This window comes from Rhinoderma darwinii, chromosome 2 (assembly GCF_050947455.1).
Source record: "Rhinoderma darwinii isolate aRhiDar2 chromosome 2, aRhiDar2.hap1, whole genome shotgun sequence".
NCBI classification, from domain to species: Eukaryota; Metazoa; Chordata; class Amphibia; order Anura; family Rhinodermatidae; genus Rhinoderma; species Rhinoderma darwinii.
Window position 1 is genome coordinate 70093122 of NC_134688.1, and position 20163 is coordinate 70113284.

A 20163-nucleotide genomic window follows, 5' to 3' on the forward strand; every position below is an offset into this window, starting at 1 on the left:
AGCCCCTGAGGGGACAAAATAATGAAAATTCCCAAAAAGTGATTCCATTTAGGAAACTACAACCCTTGAGGAATTCATCTAGGGGTGTAGTAAGCATTTAAACCCCATAGATGTTTCATAGAATTTATTAGAATTGGGCAGTGAAAATAAAAACAATCCTTTTTCTTCAATAAAACGTAGCTTTAGCGCAAAATTTTTCATTTTCTCAACAAATAAAGGAAAAAAAAGAACCCAACATTTGTAAAGCAATTTCTCCCGAGTACGGCAATACCCCATATGTGGATATAAACTGCTGTTTGGGCACACGGCAGGGCTCAGAAGGGAAGGAGCGCCATTTGGAGTGCAGATTTTGCTGGATTGGTTACTGGGCGCCTGTGGGACCAAAACAGTGGAAACCCCCCAGAAGTGACCCCATTTTGGAAACTACACCCCTCAATGCATTTACCTAGTGGTGTAGTGAGCATGTTAACCCCGCAGGTGTTTTGTAGAAATTAGTGTGCACTCAATGTTGCAGAGTGAAAATGGGATTTGCCAATATGTGGTGCCCGGCTTGTGCCACCATAACAAGACAGCCCTCTAATTATTATGCAGTGTTTCCCGGTTTTAGAAACACCCTACATGTGACCCTAATCTTTTGCCTGGACATTTGACCAGGCTCAGGAGTGAGAGAGTACCATGCGAAATTGAGGCCTAATTTGGCGACATATAAAGTATTGGTTCACAATTGCAGAGGCTCTGATGTGAAATAATAAAAAGAAACCCCTGAGAAGTGACCCCATTTGGAAACTGCACCCCTCAATTCATTTATTAAGGGGTGTAGTGAGCATTTCACCCCACAGGTCTTTTCCATAAATGAATGTGCTGCGGATGGTGCAAATAAAAAAATGTATATTTTTCCCTAGATATGCCATTTCAGAGACAAATATGTCATGCCCAGCTTATGCCACTAGAGACACACACCCCAAAAATTATTAAGGGTTCTCCCGGGTATGGCGATGCCATATATGTGGAAGGAAACTGCTGTTTGGGCACGCTGTAGGGTTCAGAGCGGAGGGAGCACCATTTGGCTTTTGGAGAGCGGATATTGCTGGGTAGTAGTTTTGTTTGAGTATTGCTGGTGTTTCCGTTTATAATGTGGGGATACATGTAAGCTGGGCAGAGTATATAAGGGGCATAGTCAGGTGGTATAATAATGGGGTAAAAAAAACTATAAAATGATCCATAGATGTGTGTTACGCTGTGAAGCAATCCTTTCTGCACAGTCCGGTGTCGCACTGATATATGGCGTCCTTTCTTATGCCCCTTTTGGTCCACACTCCGCACCTTTGCAGTTTGGGGAATTTTGCTGGAAAAGTGTTGTCCTGGTATAATACGGGCACCCTCGATTCCAGCAGATATGTTTGGGCCCTCCCTTTCCTGGTTCCCTCATTTTAGGTCCTTGATAAAATCGCCTCTTCAAACAACTGCATATTTTTTATTTCCTGACTTATTGGAGCCATAACTAATTTTATTTTTTCATAGACGTAGTTGTAGGAGGGCTTTTTTTTGCGGGATGAGCTGTAGTTATTATTGGTACCATTTTGGGGTATATGCGACTTTTTGATCACCTTTTACCCTATTTTTTCGGAGGCCAGGTAAACAAAAAAACGCAATTCTGGCATAGTTTTATTTAGGTTTTTTTATACAGCATTCACCAAGCGTTATAAATTACATGTTAACTTTATTCTGCGGGTCAGTACAATACATATTTTATAGGACTTTTTTATGTTTTGCAACTTTTTGCACAATAAAACTACTTTGTAAAAATAATGTATTTTTTCTGTCGCCAAGTTGTGAGAACCATAACTTTTTAATTCTTTTGTCGAAGGAGCTGTATGAGGGCTTGTTTTTTGCGGGACGAGCTATAGTTTTTATAGGTACCATTTTTGGAATACGTGCGACTATTTGATCATTTTTTATTCCAATATTTATAGGTCAAAGTGACCAAAAAACAGAAACTCTGGTATAGTTTTTTACATTTTTTTTATGTGGTTCACCGCGTGCAATAAATAATATAATATTTTGATACCTCAGGTCGTTACGGTCGCGGCGATACCAAATACGTATGGTTTATTCTTTTTTTTTAATAAAAGGACTTGATAAAACGCAATCCCCCTTTTACTCTTATTTTATTACTTGCAACTTTTATTTTTTCAAACTTTTATTTTTTTCAAATTTTTTTTACACTTTTTCTCAAGTCCCACTAGGGGACTTGAAGGTCCAGCTGTCAGATTTATTTTTTTCTAATACATTGCACTACCTACGTAGTGCAATGTATTAGATCTGTCAGTTATTCACTGACAGCAAGCCGATTAGGCTTCGCCTCCCGGCGGGGCCTAATCGGCTTCCATAATGGTAGAGCAGAAGACCATTGTGTCTCCTATTGCCATAGCAGCAGTCGCCAGTCCTGATTGCCTGTCAGGGCTGGCGATCTGCTAGTAACCGCTACGATGCAGCAATCGCTTTCGATTGCTGCATCAAAGGGGTTAATGGCAGGGATCGGAGCTAGCTCCGGTTCCTGCCGTTACAGGTGGATGCAGCTGTAACATACAGCTGACTTCCACCGCTGATGACGCCGGATCAGCTCCTGACCCGGCACCATCTTGCCGGCGGCTACGGAAGCCGATCAGACTCCGCCGCCGGGCGGAACTTGACCGGTTTCCGTGCTAGGCAGACCGGGAGGCCAGTATTAGGCCTCCGGTTGCCATTGCAGCCACCGGAACCCCGGCAATGTCATTGCTGGGGTTCCGATGAGCTGCAAACACCTTAAGTGCAGCACTCGCGTTTGAACGCTGCACGTAATGGGTTAATGGCGGGGATCGAAGCTAATTTCGGTCCCCGCCGTTACAGTCGGATGTCAGCTGTAAGATACAGCTGAGATCGGATGGCACCGGCTCAGCTTCTGGGTATGGGTACGGCAAAATGCGGGAAGTCAATGCTTTCCATGGAGTACCCATACGGCAAATGTCGGGCAGGGGTTAAGAAACGAATTAGCATGAATCTAATATTGTTCATAACTTGCTCAAAAATTATCGTTTTCAAAATAAAAACCACTGCTGTTACCTAAATTACAGCGCCGATCAGATTATGTAAGAGATAGGGCACTTATAATGTGGCGACAGAGCCTCTTTAACCCCTTAATGACCAGCCTATTTTAGACGTTAATGACCAAGCCATTTTTTTAGGTTTTTCCATCGTCTCATTCAAAGATATACACTTTTTATTTTTGCGTCGACATAGCTGTATAAGGTCTTGTTTTTTGCGGGACAAGTTGTAATTTTTAATAGCACCATTTTGGGGTACATATAAATTATTGATGATGAACTTTTATTAACTTTTTTTTGGGGGGGAATAGTAAAAAAACCTGCAATTTCGCCACTCTTTTTCATGTCTTAAATCAACGCTGTTTACCGTGTGGTATAAATAACACAATAACTTTATTCAGCGGGATGTTACGATTGCAACGATACCAAATTTGTATCGTTTTTGTATGTTTTACTACTTTTACACAGTAAAAAAACTTTTTTTTCAAAATTATTTGTTTTGTGTCTCCATATTTGAAGAGCCGTAACATTTTTATTTCTTCGCCGATGCAATTGTATGAGTGCTTTTTTTTTGCGAGACGATTTGTAGTTTTTATCGGTACCATTTTGGAGTAGATGCGACTTTTTAGCACATTTTTTTTTAAGGCTGGATTCAAAGAAAACAGCAATTTTTGCATAGTTTTTTATTTTATTTTTTACGACGTTCACCGTGCGGGTTAAATGATGTAATAAGTTTATAGTTGGGGTCGTTACGGATGCAGCGATACCAAATATGTGTAACTTTAATTTATTTTGTTTGTTAATAATAAAGCAGTTTGTAAGGGGGAAAAAGTGGGTTTTCCACTTTTTATTAAACGTTTTTTTACTAGTTCCACTAGGGGACTTCACTATGCGATAATCCGATCGCATTTATAATACACTGCAATACTTCTGTATTGCAGTGTATTATGCCTGACCGTGTAAAACCGACAGGCCTCTGCTAGGAGATGCCTCCGGCATGATCTAGCAGGCATTCATTACAGGCAGACCTGGGGGCATTTATTAGGCCCCCGGCTGCCATGGGAGACACAGACACTCGGCGATCTTATCGCCGGGTGTCGGTGGGGGAGAGAGGGAGCTCCCTCCCTCTCTCCAAAACCACTCAGATGCAGCGCTCGCTATTCAGCACCGCATCTGAAGGGTTAAACGAGTGAGATCGATACTAATATTGATCTCACCAGGTCGAGCAGGGACGCCCCCAGCTGCCTCTGGCAGCTGAGAGCAGGGAGATCTGACAGCTCCCTGCTCTGTTTACTTATTCCGATGCTGCGACGTAAAAAGTCTATTGCATCGGAATAAGGCCCGTTAGCGACCGACGTAGAAACACTAAGGGGCGGTCACTAACGGGTTAATGTATAGCTTCATAAACTCTCAATACCCTTTTCATAACGTATATGGTAAGCAAATGCCAGGATAATAGCCTATGCGTCAGGCTTCAGTCATCCATATTATGGCATTCGTTAACGTTTATGTCATGTATATGTCATGAAACAATATTGAAGAGAGGACATAAACCTTAAACAGATGTCTGTGATGTATGCCAAACAATGGCATTCGTCACCCATAGGCTCCTATGTTAAAAAACATATACCGCTCAGTATACTATTTTTTTGCGGGATCCTATTGTATGGAATAATGTAGATACAACGCTATTTCCTACCTAATATAATTAGTTACCGTTACGACCGCTGGGACCACCAACAGCACCTGCAGCTCGTTTGCTTTTTTCATGTACAATGCCACTTCCAACCACTTAACTCTAGGCATCAGTGGGCATACCTAGCACCAACCCCCCCCCCCCCCCCCCCCCCAACCGATCAGACAATGATGGCATTTTCTTCTTGTCGCAAAACAATAAGGACTTGGATATAACCAGAAGAACTATGGAATCCATAGAAATACAACACATAGGAAGCCTTATGCCATTACTTGTGCTACAGCACCTACAATCTCTCCGTCAACGGCACCTCTATCTTTACCATAGCAGTGCTGCCATGCGGCATGATCTCATTTTAAGTTTTTATCATGTGTACATAAAAAGAAGCCTTGAACAATGAACATTGCTGATCTGCAACATGTTATGTACCACTCACCTGCATGGTCGGCCTTAGAAGAACATGCCTGGTTTGATACGTTGGTGATTTTATATTGCCAGATTGCCTGTAGTCACGTATTTCAGTTATTACACACCCGCAGTGGAAAATATTTACCTGCACAAACAGATTAATTTGTTTCCATTATTAGCATTTCCACTATAGAGAAGATATACAGAGACGGCATTAATATTCATAAATACCCCAGAGGATCTGAATATATGAATGATAAAAGCACATAAGGCTGGGTTCACACACCCTATTTATGGACGTAATTCGGGCGTTTTAACCTCGAATTACGTCCGAAAGTACGGCTCCAAAGCGCATGCAAACATCTGCCCATTCATTTGAATGGGTTTTACGATGTACTGTGCCGACGGTCATTTTTTTTACGCGCCGCTGTCAAAAAAAGACGCCCACGTCAAAGAAGTGCCTGTCACTTCTTGGGACGTAATTGGAGCCGTTTTCCATTGGCTCCATAGAAAAACAGCTCCAATTACGTCCGTAATGGACGCTGCGAAAAACGCCTGCACTTGCCTTTACGTCTGAAATTCAAGAGCTGTTTTCTCCTGAAAACAGCTCCGTAATTTCAGGCATATCGGACGTGTACGTGTGACCATACCCTTAGAGCGACTAGCTTCACTTTCAGTGTTCCGGAAGCTCTGTCAGTATTCACAACCAACCATAGGAGTAAACATTATGTAATAATACAGAAACATTGGTTTTGTTTTTTTAATTATGCTTTCCATGTATTAAAGGGAAGATGTCATGAATTTTTTTTATTATATTGCTTTTAGTATATTAAAATAAATTTTATTTATTTTGTGTTCTAATTATTTTTTTCTTACTTTTACTTCTCTATGGGGGCTGCCATTTTTTTCATCTCTGTATGTGTCGATTAACGACACATACAGAGATAGAATACGGCACATACATCCCCATAGAGAATGCGAATGTGAGCCGTTCCATTCACTGCAGTGTACGCCGTCTGTGTGGGAACGGCGCATGCGTCTCTCCCACACAGGCCAAAACGAAGCTCGTTAGCAGAGCGAAATCCGGCGCCATTTTCATGTGGACCGGAAGCTGCTGCCGGACAGTCAGATGATGACTTCCGGCCGCGGCTTCCGGCCATATATTCCAGGAAGCGAAGACGCAAGGAATAGGAGCGGAGGCGGCAGGAGCAGGTAAGTTATGTTTGTGTATGTGATGTGTGTATTATGTTTGTGTTATACTGTCTGCTGAGCACTGTATCTAATCCTCCTACACTGTGCAGTCGCTCAGAAAATGGCGGCACACAGTGTAGGAGGTTTGAAGATTCAACACCCTCCTTCTCCTGGCACTAGCCAGAATAAGGGAGGGGGGATTGTGTGAGGACACTAGAGCGAGTGTGTCTACCCCAAATTTGCAGCATAATGCAATGAGGTTGCTTTACCACATTGACCATGCTGCAATTTTGGGAACTGCTCCCTCTAGTGACCAGCACATGGAAATCTTATAAATTAGAATCTAATTTATAATATTTCCTGACTTGTGAAAAAATTAAAACAATGTGTAATCACTTAAATAATTGTTTAACTAAAAAAAAACTCAAAAAATCAAGTGACACATTCCCTTTAACCCCTTCCCACTGCAGACATTTTACGGTTTTTCATTTTCGTTTTTTCCTCACCACCTTCCAAAAGAAATAACTTTTTTATTTTTCCAACGATCAAGCCGTATGAGGGCTTGTATTTTGCGGGACGAGTTGGTTTTTCACGGCACCAATTATTGTACCATATAATGTACTGAGAAATTAGAAAACATTTCTTTGTGGGGAGGAATGGGAAAAAAAAAATCTGTGAAATGTATAGAATTTATTTATATTTTACTACTTTTACATGGATAAAAATTGTTAAAAAACTAAATTTGTTTTTGCGACACCATATTCTGAGAGCCAGAACTTTTTCTTTTTCCGTCAATTGAGCGGTGTGAGGCTTGTATTTTGGTGTACATAAGACTTTTTGATCACTTTTTTTTTTCCATTTTTCGCTGGAGAACAGAGACAAGGTAACCAAAAAACAGCAAGTCTGGCATTTTACGATGTTCACCATGCGGGTTAGATAATGTTATATTGTAATAGTTCAGACTTTTACAGCAGCAGCTATACCAGTTATGTATTTATTTTTTTTACATAACTTTTGGGGGAAAATGGGAACAGGGCTAATAGGATGGCAAAGATAGCAGACCTGGGAGCCTTCATTAGGCCCCCAGGCTGCCATGACAACTCGCGGCATACCACAATTGCATGGGGCAATGGGTGGTCGGAACAGGCCACCCTCCCTCTTTCTAATGGCTTAGATGTTGCGGTCGCTATTGACCGCGGCATCTAAGGCGTTAAAAGACTGGGATCATACAGCCAACACACGTATCTAACAGAGCGGCCTCATCAACTTTAATGCCATCCTCTTCATAATACTTTATTATATCACAAACTAAGTATCTATTAAAACAGGACCCTGTCCTATGAAGCGTCACCTTCTACTGCGAACATGGCTTGTTTTAGGGGATGGCAAACTGGGCAACTGTCCAGACCCCCATTTCCTAGGGGAACCAGAGAGTGGAGCATGAAAGCTTTCACTCCCTAGACACCCAGGTTCAGTACCATTAACCCCTACACTATTTAGGTATTGTATGTCGGTATTATTTGAAAGCTGAATGGCAGTTTAACCAGGTGGGCACTATATGAACTATTATTTGGATACTATGGAAATATTATTTAGAACTGAATGTCAGTATTAGGGTATAAAAATGTGTCAAAAGTGCATAGTTATCTCTAGCCAAATAGAATTAATGAGATATTAAAACCTGAGCTTTTTCCAGGAGATCCACTAAAATTGGTGGCAATTCCTCTGCATCTATATAGTCCAACAGCTCTCCTTCTTCATAAGGCAGCTTGATGGTTTCTGAATCTGCATGAAATTAAATATACAACTTAATTAAATGGGAAAGAAAATTCAATAAAAAAAACAAGCAAATTCTAATTTCCAGATCAATTATTTATCTTGAAAGATACATCAATTATTTGTAAAACTATATTTACCTATGTGTTATAGCTAATCGCTGGCTAGGATGCTATGTTATCAGCCATTTCAGTACCAAAAAGTTCTGCAATAACACAGGCATGTAGTTGCAATTAATTCCTGAATCCTACAGAGCTCCTTATAAAAAGTTATTGGCCATGCCTACAAGATTGGGTTAGCCAGTTCATGTTAGTGGTCTACACCGCGTTCCAAATTATTAGGCAAATGTTATTTTTCGCTGATTTTCCTAAATCGTCGATGCAAATGACAGTCAGTATAATCTTCAAGCCATCAACCGTTGGAGTATAATGCAAATTTTATTGAACAAATCTCCTAATGATAGATTTTTTTTTAGAAGTAAAAACTAAAAATGCACGGTTTCAAATTATTATGCACAACAGAGATCAAAACATTTTAAAGGTTGTAAAGAGAACTAAAATGGTAATTTGTTGAATTTGCAGCATCAGGAGGTCATATTTACAGAAATCAAAAGCTCTTTCAAATCAAAAAAAACTTAGCAGGCCAAGTTACATGTTAACATAGGACCCCTTCTTTGATATCACCTTCACAATTCTTGCATCCATTGAATTTGTGAGTATTTGGACAGTTTCTGCTTGAATATCTTTGCAGGATGTCAGAATAGCCTCCCAGAGCTTCTGTTTTGATGTGAACTGCCTCCCACCCTCATAGATATTTTGCTTGAGGATGCTCCAAAGGGTCCCAATAGGGTTGAGGTCAGGGGAACATGGGGGCCACACCATGAGTTTCTCTCCTTTTATGCCCATAGCAGCCAATGACACAGAGGTATTCTTTGCAGCATGAGATGGTGCATTGTCATGCATGAAGATAATTTTGCGACGGAAGGCACGGTTCTTCTTTTTGTACCACGGAAGAAAGTGGTCAGTCATAAACTCTACGTACTTTGCAGAGGTCATTTTCTAAAGGGGCCTACCAGCTCTCTCCCCATGATTCCAGCCCAAAACATGACTCCGCCACCTCCTTGCTGACGTCGCAGCCTTGTTGGGACATGGTGGCCATTCACCAACCATCCACTACTACATCCATCTGGACCATCCAGGGTTGCACGGCACTCATCAGTAAACAACACGGTTTGAAAATTAGTCTTCATGTAGCCCACTGCAACCGTTTCTGCTTGTGAGCATTGTTTAGGGGTGGCCGAATAATAGCTTTATGCACACTTGCAAACCTCTGGAAGATCCTACACCTTGAGGTTCGCGGGACTCCAGAGGCACCAGCGGCTTCAAATACCGGTTTTCTGCTTTGCAATGGCATTTTAGCAGCTGCTCTCCTAATACTATTAATTTGTCTGGCAGAAACCTTCCTCATTATGCCTTTATCTGAACGAACCTGTCTGTGCTCTGAATCAGCCACAAATCTTTTCACAGTACGATGATCACGCTTAAGTTTTCTTGAAATATCCAATGTTTTCATACCTTGTCCAAGGTATTGCACTATTTCACGCTTTTCGGCAGCAGAGAGATCCTTTTTCTTTCCCATATTGCTTGAAACTTGTGGTCTGCTTAATAATGTGGAACGTCTTTCTTAAGTAGTTTTCCTTTGATTGGGCACACCTGGCAAACTAATTATCACAGGTGTCTGAGATTGACTACAATGATCCAAAGAGCCCTAAAACACAATACATCCATGAGTTTAATTGAAAAATGAATAATTAAATGTTTATGACACTTAAATCCAATGTGCATAATAATTTGGAACACAGTGTACAGTTGTTTTCCCATTAGCCGGGATACCTGATCCATTCTTGCCCCGAAGCATCAGTGAGTAGCCTTCATTTCCAGGATAGAGATTGACCACCAAGCAGGAGAGAGACTCCTGCATTACAAGCTTCTCCAGAAGATTCACATTTCGTCTTAGTTTCTGTATTAAAAGAAGACAGAATAACAAATCTACTCCATAGAGGAAACTATAGTATCATCTCGGTTTGAAACAATGTTACTCTTTATAATGCCATTTTGCTCCTGCAATTTAAAAGAAATAACTTTGTTTGCATATGCAAATATTGGCACAAGTGCCCCAAGGGCAGTCTCAAGCCCAGCAAGTGCTCCGCCTTTTGTGAGTTGACCCTGTACAATGCCTCCTTCTTGGTCTCAATTGACAGTGATGTCACGAAACACTGGAGCCATCGATCATGGCCAAGGGGGAGGCACGCATTGGGCACGGTTTAGTCACGAGAGGTGGAGCAATTGCCGTGCTCTGGATCGCCTTCGGGCACTTGCACCCTACTTCACATATGCGAATAAAGTTCTTTTTCTGTGAAACGCTAAGTCTATCTGCAGCCACAACGTTATATTTGAACTTAAGTCTAGGCGTTTTTTATGGCCGTTTTTGGAGCGGTTTTTCTATAGTCTATGAAAACCGGCTCCAAAAACGGCTGAAGAAGTGACATGCACTTCTTTTTCGCGGCCGTTTTTCAAAACTGCCGCGTAAAAAAAACGGCCTGTCGGAACAGAACACGGTTTTTCCCATTTAAATCAATGGGCAGATGTTTGGAGGCGTTCTGCTTCCGATTTATCGGCCGTTTACGGCCCGAAAATAGGCCGTGTGAACATACCCTAACAAGGCCATGACCACTTCAACGGATCAGTTTAGAAACAGATCCCACTAATTTATAATTAGTGTATAAGGTTTCCGTTTTTTTATTTTTAATGACTAGAAAAGACTATGCTATTTTTTAATTAAAAAGCAACAAAAGGAATCGGCAAGGTGTAGCGAGGAGAATAGCGGCAGTGTGAGCACAGCCTTATATTCACAAATATGCCACTATTTTATATACAGGTAGGAAAGAGTTGTATTAAGGTCACGCTGCACAACCTTTTAAAGGGTTGCCCACTTTAAGACAGCCCAACAAATGGCATTTTGGGCATGTTTATCAAATATGTTGGGTCCATCACTCAGGATTGCGCTCTCTACATAAAGTAACTTTTGGCTATGTAGAGGATGTCACTTCTCTGGTTACTATATTTAGGTATTTGAACTGAAGAAATGAAAAAAATATATATAGGACTGTGCACATTTTTACATTTAATAAAAACCATAATGTGAACATGCCATAAGCAGTAAGAAAAGTCAAGGACCACCCGTGGCTATCTGGAGCCATGAGGTCACTGCCTGTCTGCATGTTCAGCTGATCTGTTCCATATGTGCCTCAATTAGTACCTGGGAGAAAATAAAATACACGCTTGAAATATTAAATGAACCTACATAGGGAAGCGGCAGGGGTCATGGTTTCCAGAAAACAAAAAAAAAAAGGAAAGCATGGGCTAGAGGTTAACTTAACATTGAGAGGAGATGATATCATATTTAATGGCAGGGTAGAGGAAAGCAAAGTCCAGCCAGAAATGTTTCAAGTCTAATGCACGGGAGAAAAAGATCACACTCAACTTCTACATAGGAATAGTCCTCGTCCAAAAACAGCATCGACACCTTGCACCACTTGCTAATAAAGCACAATGCTTTCACAAGGGCTTCATCTTCATGCGTTTCCAAAAAGTTTTGAATTCCAGGGCAATGGACTATAAAGTCTACATAAAAAGAACCCATTTACCTTCACTTCTGGTTCCTTTTCACATTCTTCTATGTACAGGTCATATAGCTTATGGAACACAGATTTCCTAGGGGGAAAAAATAAATAAAAAAAGAGACATTGTAAATAGATTGGGGAAGATTTACTAATGTGATCACGCCTATTGATATGAAGCAAATGAACCAAATTTGGATGCTTGCGTCTCAGAGACTTTTCAAAAGGGGTGTGGTTTTCAAAAAGGGGTGTGGTTTAAAATTGCCCAACATGCGCCAAAATTAGCAAACCAAGAGTTGCTATAAGGAAGAGAATCGTGTCTAGCAAGATGAACCAAATTTATCATAAGAGTAAAAGGAAAAGCCTACAAGCCCTCTTCCTTGTACTCCTAACGTGAAGAACTATAAGCACCGACGAGACAAGTGTGGTGAGCCTGCTTATTGAATTTCTTCTATTTTTACCTACAAATTTATCATACAGCGTGTGCCACTGTGATATATTTGACTCATCTTGTGACTGTCTGGTCTAAGTTTACTTTGTCTAAGTCTAAGACAGAATTAGTAAATCTGCCCCATTGTTTATATATAACCACTACTTTTAAACACTAGTAGGGTCAGTTCACATGTAGCGTAAATACTGCGGATTTTATGCAACGTATTTCATTGCGGAAAATTTTATGCTAATTAGTTTCTTAATAGACAACTGGGTGTGTTTTTGCTTTTTACCAACTGGGCATTGCACAGAGAAGTGCATGACGCTGACCAATCAATGTCATACACTTCTCATCGTTCCAGCCCAGGTTCTTTCACTGCACAATCACACTGTAACAATGGACTGATTGTTGGTAAAAAGTAAAAACACGCCCAGTTGGTCATTAAGAAACTAATTAGCATAAATCTAAAATTGCTCATAACTTGCTAAAAAATGAACGGTTTTCAAAATAAAAACCACTGTTGTGATCTACATTACAGCGCCGATCAGATTATGTAGGAGATAGGGCACTTATAATCTGGTGACAGAGCCTCTTTAAAGAAGTTTTTCAGAAATGTAAAAAGTCGCTCTCCCTGACGTTTCTCCCGCTGTCACTTTTAAAATTTTTGTGGGAGACGCAGCCGGCAACATCATTAGAGGTACCCTTTAATAAATTGGAACAGGCTTTATATTTTAAACCTCTAAGTTACCTTAGGTCAGTGATCTCCAACCTGTTGCCAACTGCTACAAAGCTACAACTCTCAGGATGGCGGGAGTTGTAGTTCTACAACAGCTGGAGAGACACAGGTTGGAGATCACTCATGCTGGTCAACAACGGCATGCGCACCATATAGGCAGCCACTATAGGGAACAGTTCAAGTAAGCCCCCTCGGTCTACCCCATGGGCAGTATGGAACATAAATAAGGGTGTACAAGCCCAATGGTAACAGTGCTATTCTGTCCTCCAAGGAAGAGAGTGACCAATCTCGATAGGGGTTTGTTGGTGTGAATGGTCACCTGGATGGTGCAACATTTTAATTTTGCTATAGAACCCCCTTAATTCTATGTACACCCCTGCTGGTAATGTAATTTAAGCAATGTGATATTATTACTGATCAATGTGTCAACACAAGCAACCAAAAAAATCTCAGTAATACAAATAAGAGGGTGCTTAGTATTTTAGGCTCTATTGACTGCTATGGGGATATTGCGGCACCATTAATGACATATCAGCTTAAAACGGTCAATGTACATAGGTCTGTGGTCATCTCATTAAAACTCCATAATAACATTTCTAAATGTGGCCAGTTCTGTGACGTCCCAGTGTTACGTTCAGTAGAATGGCAGTGAGCGCGGTGTGGTGACATCTGTTTCTGTGTGCACACCTGGCCCCTACACAGCAGCTTCTGACTAACACACATCTACTGGCACTCAGCGCTCGCTTCCTTGTGAACATAATTAGATTTCCATCTGAGCAACTGAAACCAGCCATAAAAAAAAAGCAGGAAATCTGAGAACTGGTAGGCAAGAAGAAGAGATGTCTGAGCCTGAGAACCTTGTGGACCAAATAAAGACGCAGCACTAGAGAGCAGAACATGTATTAAATGTCTACAAAGCACAATACCCGCTACATCCGTCACACATTTACAATGGCAAGGAAGACTGGAAATCACCTTGATCCGGATGAATGCTTGCGTTTTGGAGGTCTCTGTCTGGCACTCTCAATGACATACTGGAAAACAGAAAAAGGAGCTCTGGAACAAATCTCAATGCTTTCAGGGTTTGTTTCGTCCGATTTGGATCAGCACAATATTATGTAAGAACTATTTTCAGAGAACTGCACTTGATGCCTGGAACACTGCTAAAAACGACATGCAGAAATAATAATTTTCCTCTCAGGGCATTAGCATTTATCCCCTATACACAGGATGGGTGATAAATGTTAGATTGGTGGAGGTCACCCCTTCATCAGGACGGCTGAACATGCACGTTGTCGTTCTATACATCTCTACGGAAGGGAAGGAAACAGCCGAGCGTGTCCAGAGGCTGCACTCCACCAATATAACATTTACGGCTATACTGTGGATAGCTGACAAATTGTATTTTCTGGAATCACTCCCAATACAGCAGGGCTGCAAGGTACACTACAAAATCGCCATATCTATGACGTCACCAATCAGAACTAGTCGCAGACTACAGATTGTGGTCAAATAGAAGGGAAACCAGTGGGTATTGGAAATTCCCTCAACAGTTCTGTATCCTTCCTGCAGGTAACAGGAGCAATGCATTTAAATAATATTCCAAAAACATACCTGAAAAACAATCTGTGGAATATTCTTTGCAGGTTATAGGAATAGAACTTGAAAAATATGTAGTTCATGGTTATAGGGCGCGATTCAGATGATTGTATTATATTAGGGAATTGCTCTATATGCAGCCACCCTAAATATCACCCTATATGTGGAGCTCTCTTCAAGGCTCCATTCACACATGCTGTTATTTTCAGCACCAAAATCTACATCACATCCAAAAGACAATCCATATACAATGCATGTGGTGTCTGCAGAAAAATCAGCCATGCATTCCGCATAGGAAATTTAGAGATTTAGCCCTATTAAAGAGGCTCTGTCACCAGATTAGAAGTGCCCTATCTCCTACATAATCTGATTGGCGCTGTAATGTAGATAACAGCAGTGGTTTTTATTTTGAAAAACGATCATTTTTGAGCAAGTTATGAGCTAGTTTAGATTTATGCTAATGAGTTTCTCAATGGACAACTGGGCGTGTTTTTACTTTTTACCAACTGGGTGTTGTACAGAGGAGTGTATGACGCTGACCAATCAGTGACTAATCAGCGTCATACACTTCTCATTGTTCCAGCCCAGCATGATCCACAGCACAGGGTGATTGTGCAGTGAAACAAGTAAACACGCCCAGTTGGTAAAAACACAATACACGCCCAGTTGGTAAAAACACAATACACGCCCAGTTGGTAAAAACACAATACACGCCCAGTTGGTAAAAACACAATACACGCCCAGTTGTCCATTAGAAAGGCTCATTTGCATAAATATAAAATTGCTCATAACTTGGCCATAAATGATCGTTTTAAAAAAAAAACAAAAACACGTTACTGTTATCTACATTGCAGCGCCGATCACATGCAATAGGAGATAGGGATTTGATAATCTGGTGACAGAGCCTCTTTATGACAATGGGGTTAATCCTCATGCCGATCTGTTGCGCACATGCAGCAGAAATGCCTTAGATTTTAGAGAGTTCATGTCGGATTTGGAATATGCAATTACAACACATGTGAACGTAGCCGAAGGCACTAGAGTCAATTTGTTGGGGTTTTAATGACACCGTTCTGAAGTTTTACCTTCTTCAAGCTCCAACTATTTACCTATTACCTATTGGTATACCATGAAAGCACAATATGAAATACGGCAGGACAGCGCAGGATCCTGGGGGGAGAGGAGACTGATGGGTGGTAATGGAGCATTGCTCTCCAGCACATTAGAAGACGGTGTATGCGGACAGGGAGTTTCTGGAGGGAAGTGTTCCGTCATTGTACGCCTAAGGGGCGAGACTATAAATTTAGATTTTTTTAATGGCTATGTAAACCTTGGAAATCTTTTTTTTTCTTCTATAAAAATATCTAAAATGTCAGTGTGCTTTGTGCAACTCTCTAAAGATTTATTAAAAATAATGTAAAGTTTTTAAAATACAGCTGCTTTGTATTCTATATTTAAAGCAGCTGTATCTCGCGCAGAAACCTGTATCTGTCAGGTCAGCGGGTTCTGCGTGTTATGAACTTGTGATTGATAACAGGTGGGTCCTGCGTGTCAGAGAGATACGCAGGATGCGCGGTCACTGTAGCAGTCACTGCTGCTGACCTGACAGGTTCAGGTCTCAGCACAAGATACAGCTGCTCGAAATACAGGATACAAAGCAGCTGTATCTCAAAATGTAAAAATAATTTTCAATAAAAAGTATTTAGAAAGATGCACCAAATATAAAACGAAAAAAAAAAAACCCAAAAAAAACACGTTTCAATGGTGTACATAGCCTTTAACTCATCCTGGGCCTATACTATTTGGGTAACCTTATATATTTTAGAGCATACAAAAAAATATATTACCTCAGCCCGATCCAGTGCCGACTCTAATGTCTGTTGCTGTAAAACAAGATTCACAGTCAGGAAACCAACATTTTAATAACCGCTTATTAACACTTCAAGATGTCCCATAAAATTGAAGAGTGGTCTTAACTGGTATCTGATTTTTACAGGGGTTCTCTGTGAGTTTAACATTTACCCCAAAAAATATTTTATTTTGGAATTCTATAACAGGAAAACAACAGGGTAAAAAAAAACATCTATAATATTACTAATAATAGTAATAGGAATAATAAGTGGACAGGCCTAGAGTATGATTGTCAGCCCACTTTAGAAGCGACATGTCCTGATATGCCATACTCCTATTTTGGGAGATGACAGCGTTCAGCCTCCAGCACTGTAAACCTAGAGACACACACGATAAATGACATAGAGGTTTATAAAAGATCATTTTCACAACTACGTCCGCATGCCGCAGAACAAGCACATACAAGCAGTGCGGATGGCTGTAGTGTCTTAAAGGAACTATTAAGGCGTATGGATATTATGGGGAGGGGTGGTGTCTCCGCTTAGCACCTGCTTCAATATCCAGAGTTGAAAGCCTCTAAAAAAAAACGAGGCTCTCGCTTTGGAGGATTAGGCGCTGAGAGAAATGTGTGGCCCTGGCTATACAATAAGGATACTCACCATTGTGGCCACAACTGGTCTGTCCAAGCTGGAGATGCAAGTCACAATGTGTGTGTCACCATGTTTTCCTTCATCTGTAGTGTTTAATGTGCTGAAAGGACAAAGACAGAGGTAAGGCTCTATTCACACCTGCGCTAAGTTTTTCTGTTCCGTCATAGGAATAAAAAAAACAGATGTGCCGCAGCCGTTGCATCGTGGATAACAACGGCGCTCGACGGAACCCATTGACATAATGGGTTCCGTCAGGTTTCCGTGAGAGGCCCCGTCCTTTTACCAGAATAGAGCAGCAAGTTTCTTCCGGCATTTTTTACCACAACTGCGACGGAGGCCACTAATGCAGATGTGAACAGCACCTAAGATTGGGGGGGGGGGGGGGGTAATAGGTAAATATTTCATTATTATGAACACTTGTCTTACTGCTGGCTCTTGACAGGGGCCCCCCAGAGCACCATTGCTTGGGGGACAAGCGATGGTACAGGCACATTTCATTTTATAGTTTTAATTAATATTTGGTTTTAATTAATTGTGTTCTAGGTGGCTTGTTGTGGCTTGTTTCAGTTGGTACTTACATGTCAGTTTCCGGAAGTTTCTGTTAATCTGTCCATCACCAGGGGTTGGCATCTGATTGGTAGCTGAAGAAAACAGTGGGAAGATGATGAAGTTTGCTAATCTGCCCAGCACTAGGATTTTAATTTGATTGGCAGTTTGAAATATTCAGCAGGAAGATTCTCCTTTATAAAGCCCTGGTTCCGGAGGTCCGGTGCCAGTTCCAGCGTTCCTGTACCAGCCCCCACCCCATATTTTTTTACATTTCTCCCTATGTTGCAATATTTTATTAGAGGTGGGTTTTTTTTGGTTTCTATTGCTGGGTGGATTGATTTGCTAAAATGGTTTATTTATTACATGTGGTTTTTATAAGGCTATGTTCACACTGAGTTTTTTGACGTGGAAACCGCGCCGCAAAACTAGTTAAAAACCAACCGAAAATGCCTCCCATTGATTTTAATGGGAGGCAGAGGAGTCTTCAGAGGAGAAAGAAGGGACATGCCCTATCTTCGGGCGTATACGCCTCTGACCTCCCATTGCCATCAATGGGAGGTAGAGAAAGCGTATTTCGCGGTGTTTTATGCCCGCGGCGCTCAATGGCCGCGGGCGAAAAACGCAGCGAAAATCGGCGTGCAGGCAGAGGAAGATCTGCCTCAAACTTCCAAACGGAATTTTGAGGCAGATTTTCCGCCTGCAAAAAACTGTGTGAACCCAGCCTTAGGCTATGTTCACACTGAGTATTTTGCAGGAGGAATATCTGCCTCAAAATTCCGTTTGGAAGTTTGAGGCAAATTTTCCTCTCCCTGCACGCCGATTTTTGCGCCGTTTTTCGCCCGCGGCCATTGAGCGCCGCGGGCATAAAACACCGCGAAATACGCTTTCTCTGTCTCCCATTGGAGTCAATGTGAGGTCAGAGGCGTAAACGCCCGGAGATAGGGCATGTCGCTTCTTTTTCCCGCGAGGCAGTTTTACTGCTCGCGGGAAAAAGACGCAGACGCCTCCCATTGAAATCAATGGGAGGCATTTTAGGGCCGTTTTTGCAGAGTTTTGCGGCGCGTGTGAACATAGCCTTATAATGGTTTTAATTATTTTGGTTTTAAAAGTATTTATTATTATTGATTGAAATCCTATTAGGCCCTGCTCACACTGCGTTTTTTTGCCGCGACTTTTGGTCTCGTCTTTCTGATGAAGAGATAGCTATAAAAAAGCCTTAAAAAAAAAAAACGCCTAGAAAAATCGCGGCAAAAAAGGCATCATAAAACTCGTGTGGTGAAAAACCACTTTAAAAAAACCGGAGCAGAGTTTTCCAGGCAGAATATTCTGCCTGCAAAAAACTCAGTGTGAACATACTTTTAACCCCTTTAGGACACAGCCTGTTTTGCCCTTGTGGCACAGCCGATTTTTTCAAATCTGACATGTGTCACTTTATGTGGTAATAACTCCGGAAAGCTTTTACCTATCCAAGTGATTCTGAGATTGTTTTCTCGTGACATATTGTACTTTATGATAGTGGAAAAATTTGGTCAATAAATTCAATATTTATTCGTGAAAAACACCAAAATGTAGAGAAAATTTGCAAAAATGTGCATTTTTCTAAATTTAAATGTATCTGCTTGTGAAATAGATAGTGACAGCACACAAAATAGTCACTAGTTACCATTTCCCATATGTCTACTTTATATTTGCATCGTCTTTTTGAACATCCTTTTATTTTTCTATGACCTCACAAGGCTTAGAACTTTAGCAGTAATTTCTCAAATTTTCAATAAAAATTCAAAAGGCTATTTTTACAGGGACCAGTTTAGTTCTGAAGTGGTTTTGAGGGCCTTATATATTAGAATCCCCCAATAAATCACCCCATTTTAAAACTGCACCCCTCAAATTATTCAAAACAGCATTCAGAAAGTTTCTTAACCCTTTAGGCGTTTCACAGGAAATAAAGCAAAGTAGAGGGGAAATTTACAAATTTCTCTTTTTTTTGCCGAAATTTATTTGTAATAAAAAAAAATTGTGTAAGGGCGGATTTACATGAGCGTGTGCATTTTGCTCACGCAAAAAACACAGCGTTTTGCGTGCGCAAAAGGCACTTAACAGCTCCGTGTGTCAGCCCCGTATGATCCGCGGCTGCCATCATTATGACACTCCGTTTGGATGTTTGTAAACAGAAAAGCACGTGGTGCTTTTATGTTTACATTCATAGTTTGACAGCTGTTGCGCGAATCACACTCGTCCCACGGAAGTGCTTCCGTGTGGCATGCGTGATTTTCACGCACCCATTGACTTCAATGGGTGCGTGATGCGCGAACAAAGCAGAAATATAGGATGTCGTGAGTTTTACGCAACGGACTCACGTTGCGCAAAAATCACGGACTGCCTGCACGGCCCTATAGACTAATATAGGTCCGTACGACACGCGTGAAAATCACGCACGTGGCACGGACGTATATCACGTTCGTGTAAATAAGCCCCAACACAGAAGGTTTTACCAGAGAAATACAACTCAATA

The 20163-nt window shown here is 41.1% G+C and overlaps 1 protein-coding gene across 2 annotated transcripts in view; it reads right to left on the minus strand.

The window, feature by feature from the left end:
- SUPT20H (SPT20 homolog, SAGA complex component) overlaps positions 1-20163 on the minus strand; it is an 85869-nt gene that overhangs the window by 40493 nt on the left and 25213 nt on the right. For both annotated transcript variants that reach the window (XM_075851734.1, XM_075851733.1), the window contains exons 2-9: positions 17681-17743; positions 17112-17202; positions 16449-16484; positions 13978-14036; positions 11861-11927; positions 10047-10173; positions 8060-8163; positions 5216-5332 (exon numbers count right to left, since the gene is read on the minus strand). In XM_075851734.1, coding sequence (XP_075707849.1) covers positions 5216-5332; positions 8060-8163; positions 10047-10173; positions 11861-11927; positions 13978-14036; positions 16449-16484; positions 17112-17114 — 513 coding nt within the window. In that variant the 5' untranslated portion in view covers positions 17115-17202; positions 17681-17743. The remainder of the gene's footprint in view (positions 1-5215; positions 5333-8059; positions 8164-10046; positions 10174-11860; positions 11928-13977; positions 14037-16448; positions 16485-17111; positions 17203-17680; positions 17744-20163) is intronic.